Source organism: Daucus carota, chromosome 5 (genome assembly GCF_001625215.2).
Source record: "Daucus carota subsp. sativus chromosome 5, DH1 v3.0, whole genome shotgun sequence".
NCBI lineage: Eukaryota > Viridiplantae > Streptophyta > Magnoliopsida > Apiales > Apiaceae > Daucus > Daucus carota.
Window position 1 is genome coordinate 34941918 of NC_030385.2, and position 6924 is coordinate 34948841.

The following is a 6924-nucleotide window of genomic DNA, read 5'->3' on the forward strand; positions in this document are numbered from 1 at the left end:
AACATTGGGCGACGGTGAGGGCAGAAAATGGGTGAGACAGAGCCATGAAGTGTGCATATTTACTCAATCGATCAATTACTACCATAATAACATCCTTCCCTTTAGATTTAGGGAGACCCTCAATAAAGTCCATTGTAACTTCCTCCCAAACAGCAGTAGGAATGGGAAGTGGCTGTAAAAGACCAGGATAAGCAGCCCTATCATACTTACATTTCTGACAAACAAGGCAGTTTTTGATGAAGTTGGACACAGATGTCTTGATGTTATGCCAAAAGAAAAGAATTTTCTTCAACGTAACAGTAATGCCAGAGTGACCCCCCTGTGAAGAATTATGCATCCACTGCATAATCATAGTTTTTATAGAGTCATCATTCCCAACCATTAATTTTCCCTTGCGCGTAAGCAGACCTTGTTCCCATCGGTACTGAGGGTGTGAGGTTGGATTGGCCTGTAGATCCTGTACTAATTGCAATAAAGTCGGATCTGTCTCCCAGTGCTTCTTTAAGTCATTCAAAAGAGTCGAATGAACAGAGGAAACTGCCATGGTTAGTAGTTGGGACCCCGGAATGCGGGATAGAGCATCTGTAGCTCGATTCTCCTTACCAGCCTTGTACTCAATAACAAAATCGAGACCAGCGAGTTTTGATAACCACCTGTGTTGAAAGGGAGTAGACATCTTTTGATCAAGCAAATACTTCAGACTTCTCTGATCAGTCCGGATAACAAATTGATGGACAGACAAATAGTGTTGCCACTTTTTAACAGCAAAAACAATAGCTAGTAACTCCCTCTTATAAGCCGATAGTAAGGCGTTTCTGTCCGAAAAAGCCTTGCTAATATAAGCGATTGGATGTGAATTTTGCATGAGTACTGCTCCCATACTCGTGCCAGATGCATCAGTCTCAATGCAAAACGGTTTGGAGAAATCTGGTAAGGCCAATACCGGAGGATTGGTCATACGTTGCTTCAACAAATCAAAGGCAGCATGTGCTTCCGTAGTCCACTGGAAAGCATCTTTCTTCAATAGAGCAGTGAGTGGCCTGCAAATATGGCCATAACCTTGAATAAATCGACGGTAATAACCCGTCAAACCCAAGAAACCACGAAGGTGTTTGCTATTTTTCGGAATTGGCCAATCAAGTACAGCTTGAATCTTATCCTTTTCTGTGTGTACACCGGCCCTTGTAATCACATGTCCTAAGTAGTGTATCTCTGCAACCCCAAATGAACACTTCTTAAGGTTGGCCCGTAAAGAGTTAGCAGCCATTAGTTGCAGGACCATGCGAAGATGTTGCAAGTGTGCCTCCTTGTCAGGACTATAGATTAAAATGTCATCGAAAAAGACGAGAACCCCTTTGCGTAGTAGTGGCTGAAAAACATGGTTCATAACAGCTTGAAAGGTCGAAGGTGCGTTCGTTAAGCCGAAAGGCATCACCAAATATTCAAAATGACCGAAGTGGGTCTTAAAAGCTGTTTTGTAGACTTCCTGTGGATCCATGCGAATTTGATGGTACCCGGATTTGAGGTCAATCTTCGAAAAAAATTGGGTACTATAAAGCTCATCCAATAGCTCTTCGATGATTGGGATTGGAAACTTATCCTTGATGGTAGCTTTATTTAAGTTGCGGTAATCTACACACATCCGCCAACCTCCGTCTTTCTTCTTAACCAACACAACTGGTGCTGCAAATGGACTATTGCTGGGACGGATAACCCCTTGATCGAGTAATTCTTTTACCATTTCTTCAATTACATCCTTCTGCAGTGTGGGGTATCGATAAGCTCTCATATTAATGGCGTTGGTGCCTTCCTGAAGCGGGATTTTATGATCAAACCCTTTTCTAGCCGGGGGCAATCCACAAGATGGAGTAAACACTTCCTGAAATTCATCCAACACAAGTTGTATATCGGCATCAGTGCTCTGTCGGCCCTCTGTATCAATATCTGGAGAGTGATTATGTATGGCAGATAATTGGGGAGAGTAGTCCACGTCCAGCGGAATTAGTTGTAACATTGAGAGCTCCCCTGAATCATGCACCAGTTTATTCAGTTTTTGAGATGGGATGGTATTCCACTTCTTAGCCTGGATGCCCCGCAATCTTACTTTCTGGCCATGATAAGTAAATTGCATCGTTAGTGCTGAGAAGTCCCAAAGTACCGGACCCAGTTGTGAGAACCAGTGAATGCCAAGCACAAGATCACTGCCACTTAGCGGTAGCAAGAGTACATCTGCATTAAACTCCACGCCTTGCATTTTCCATTTGAAGTCACGAATGATTTTGTTGCAAATTAATTGGCCCCCATCCGCCACTTTTACTCCCATAGGAGTAATCTCTTCAATGGGACAGTCCGACCTTAAAGCCTTGGCCGAGTCAATGAAATTGTGGGTGCTGCCACTATCCAAGAGTAAGTGCAACCCTCTCTTGCCATGATGACCTGTTACGCGCATAGTCTGGTAAGTGGAGACCCCATCCAGAGCTTGCAAAGAAATTTGAGCACATTGATTGTCCGGTGCTGCAGTTTCAGCAACCTCTAATGTGGGTTCAATTTCTGGAGCTTCTTCCTCCTCAACCTCCAAGTGAAAGAGCTAAGGCTTTTTTCCTTTACATTTATGACCTGGAGTGTACCTTTCATCACACCAAAAACAGATATTCTTCGCCCTCTTGTCATTGAATTCAGCCGGTGTTAATGTGCGCCTATTAGTGTTTGTGGTTGTAGTAGTAGGCTGATGGGTTGAAGTGTTGGCTTTGGGTGGAGGGGTATATTGTTTGTTGTATTGAGGCGTAGGTAGGAGGGGTGGTTTGTGGGAGTTTTTGGTTTTCTTTGCAGAAAGAGAGGCCTCTTGAAGTTTTGCCAGGCATAAGGCTTGTTGTATAGATTTAGAAGCAAACATCCGGACTGACAGCTGAATATCATCTTCTAAGCCTCCCAGGTAGCAGCTGAGTAAATACTCCTCTGGTAGGTTTAAGCGACTAGTAAGGGCATCAAAAGTGTCATGATAATCCTGTACCGAACCCACTTGCTTCAGGGCTTTAAGATCAGCCATGGGATCATCATAAATATCACCAAATCGCACAGTAAGAGCCTCGACATACTTATCCCAACCCGGTAACACATTGTTGCACCTCTTAGCCAGGGTCTGGTGCCAAAGTAAGGCCTTCCCCTCTAAGTGGATTGCTGCGAGTTTCACCCTTTGTGGATCTGCAATCTCATCCAATTGAAAAAACTGATTACATTTGTAAATCCACGAACGCAACTCAGTCCCATCAAATTTGGGAAACTCAATCTTAGTCATACGAGAAGAAAAGCTGTTGTTTCTGCCTCGAAACCCTTGAGGGGTCTGCGTATTCTCACTGTCACCTTCAGGCCCTGCATTAGCAGACCCACGTCCCTCGTTTGCAACGAGTTTAGAAACTTGCATAGATAAGCCTAATAACAGTTCATTTAACTCTGCTATAGACTTTGCATTTTGCTCAATATTCAGATTGTTATTGTTACAAGTTTGAATCAAGCGTTGGTTTTGTGCCTCAAAGAGAGAGTTGAGATTTACCTCAATCCGCCGGAAATCTGTGCGTTCTGTTTCCTCATCTGATACGGCGCCAGAGCGAGTGTTCTTGCCTTGTGCCATGAGTCCAAGGAAGTGCTGGCTTGATACCAATGATACACCACTTCACTATATTCAATAACTACACAACTTGATCTCACAGATGTAAGATGGAAGCTGCCCAGTACACTCTAAGAATCAACCAACAAGAAAAGTAATTCTGAAGAGTAATACTGAATATTAATAGGAACCCAGAAAAGATACAGAGAGCATAGAGATATTCATAATTCAAGCTAAGATCTACTTTTCTCTTTCCTAGTACATATATCCTTAGGCAAATGCAAATGCTAATTAAATGTAACCGAAATGAAATGCAATTAGTGACAGCCTGACATGTGTCCTTCATTCCAACCGTTAGAAAATCAGCCTCGCATTCCTCCCACCTGCTTTCCCACTCACTGTTTGTTGCTCAGGTCTGCCAGCTCAGCTTTGTTTTTTTCCATTTCTTGCATGTTTTCTTTTATTAGGCCTCCTTCCATTGACTTTTCCTTGCTCATCTTGTCCTGATATTCTGTGATTGTATCACTTTTACACATATCGTTTGATCTCTAAATTGATGTGGGAAGTCTTTACTAATTAGAAAGATAGTTTAGATTTTTTCGTTGGTTCTGAATTATTGAATTGCAGTAATCTAGTTTGTACTCTCAAATAAGTTTAAATATATACAAGGAGTGTCATGAAATTGCAGTTATTAGTTGTTGTTGTTGGGTTTTCGATAATAGAGTATTGTTATTTTTTAATTTGAGTTAAAATTAATTTAGTTCATCTATTTGTGTTATTTTTATTAGGTTAATTATTGTTTTAACATCGGATCTGTTAACTTTAACAGTTAACTAGACGAGAGATGGTCAAATGGGTGCATATCGAAGCGCTTCTTAAACTTTCGGATGCGTATTGGAAAGAAATATCATTTGAGATCAAATCGAAAAAACGTTTAAATTTCTGGGATGCAAAATATTAATTACTCAAATACTTACCGCATAGAATTCATCTCGAGGGTTATTTTAGATTTTAAAACTATCATTTAAACATAAAATTAAGGATTTGAGTATACAAGTTTATTCATTGAATAGGAATTATTTGATAGAATTTCGTTAAAATTATTTTCTGTTGAATTTAATCCGCTGAATTGGACAAATTTTCTTGTATTAAAAGTTACAGGTGGTTATCACACTACTTGATTCTCTTTAGTCCCTCAAGCTAGAAAATTATAAAACAATTTGCTTATGGGGCAGGGGAACAAAATCAGAATACAAAGGGTGAGTTTCCCTAATTAAGTTGAAAGAAGTTATTTTTTTTAAATAAAAATGTGAATAATAAATGATATATAATTATGTTTAGATTCATAAGTTATTGTGGGCTATAAGTTATTTAAACGTGTAAACAATTCTAGAATGTTTAATGATTTAAAAAATAAAATATTAAAGTATCTTTATTGGGGTTTGACTAAAATGATTGTGAATATAATATAATATATCACAAATAACTGACAAGAGTAACGCTCTATAAAAATTGATTATTTTTATATAATTTTTATTCTTTTTATTGTGTGTATAAGTTATTTTTAGCCAAGAATTGAAAGAAATGCTCTTCCTAAATTAAAAAGAAGATAAAAAAATTAGAAACCATAAAGGAAAACCTTTAGCACAGTAATTCCGCTTCTGTAGACAACAACCCCGACAACAAAAACATCGATTTACTTTATAATTTTACAAGATTTTGATTTTCGACTTTAATTAGCCACAAATTATTGATTTGAATTTCAGTTGGGTTTGGGATTTATATGTGGATTTGTTTGTCCACAACCTCATTCTACAAAATTAGCTGATCGGTCAAGATCGACCCATGACGATATATTAATTTTAGCTCAAATAATTGTACGTTAGTGTTGAAAACCAATAATTAATCACCTCATTCAAGAATTTAGACCTAGTTGTAGTATAAAAGAAACCTAAGCAACTCAAAGTCTAGTCGTAATTCTTAAGTACTGGCTAGCTAGCATGCATTCAAGCTAGGTTCCAAAATTTCATGAATACTTCAGAAATGTCAAAACAAACAAATTTATCCGAATACGAGATATCATGTCTTCAATCTATTGAGCAGTTTCTCCTCAATGACAACTCAGAATTTTCTGAAGAAATTATTTCTAGTCACAATAGTGCTGCAGGTTCTTCTTGTGTAGAGGAATATTTCATGAAGGATATGCAAAATCTGATTAGCGAGGAGGATGGGCCGAACAAGAGGGTGGAGAAAGATGTCAAAGATACGACGTCGTCGTCATCGACGGTCGTGGCAGCTGCATCGAAGCGTTACAGAGGTGTAAGGAGGCGTGCATGGGGAAAATATGCGGCGGAAATAAGACACCCTATTAAGAAAGGGTCGAGGTTGTGGCTTGGAACATATCACAACCCTGAAGATGCAGCATTGGCCTATGACCGTGCTGCATATCTGATTCGAGGTTCTCGTGCGACTGTCAATTTTCCACACCTCATCAGAAGATCTTTGTTCTTGGATTATGCTCAACAGATTAATTATAAGAAGCCCATCAAAAGGGTTTTTCATGAGCCACCACCTTCACACACTTCTCCTTTAGCTAGCTCATCAGCCTCATCATTCATATTAAATAATTCTTCACCGCTTGATCAGGAGCTTTCGTCATTACACGATTTCTCTTCAACCTCATGGTCGAACGACAATGGTTTATTGAATGATATTATACTAGGTGCACAAGCTAATAAAGACCAGTTCTGATTCTGATCACTTTGGTTGCTTTATGGCGAGGTTACCATCATCTCTCTATTTCAGTGATATATATATCAACCCTAGCTATATACCTCATGTGTAACAAATTAAAGATGAAGTCGAAGCTATCAACAGTTTGTGTATTTTGTGTGTAAAATATATAGGAATAAAAAAGGGAGACTGAAGAACCTGCAGGCTGCAGGGAGTACATGATGTAGAAAACTATATGTTTGCATGCATTTATTGGATTCCAAATTGAATTTATTGCAGTAAAGATCAATTCCTAGTTAATTATATAAGGAGTTAGGCAAGTTTTTTTGTGTTGTAAAATTTGATGAGTTTGTTATAAGAGCATCATCATAAATGGTGTGGTAAATAAAGTTGTTTAAAATGACAAATCATCAAAAATATTACTATTTTATTTTCTTTATTTTCATTTGTATTTTTGATAATTTTTATATAAAAATTTGCTTTAATAGTTGGTATCACGTTGCCACATATTTAAACAAGTATAAGTATATTAATTAGATAAGAAATTATATATGTTTAGAATGATATATACACTTTTTTATATTCTA

The 6924-nt window shown here is 38.3% G+C and overlaps 1 protein-coding gene across 1 annotated transcript; it reads left to right on the forward strand.

Annotated features, from left to right (window-relative positions):
• The first annotated feature begins 5647 nt into the window (after nucleotides 1-5647).
• Nucleotides 5648-6355, forward strand: LOC108221653 (ethylene-responsive transcription factor 11). The gene has a single exon (XM_017395517.1). It carries the CDS (start codon nucleotides 5648-5650, stop codon nucleotides 6353-6355), a length of 708 nt encoding a protein of 235 aa, XP_017251006.1.
• Nucleotides 6356-6924: the final 569 nt, after the last annotated feature.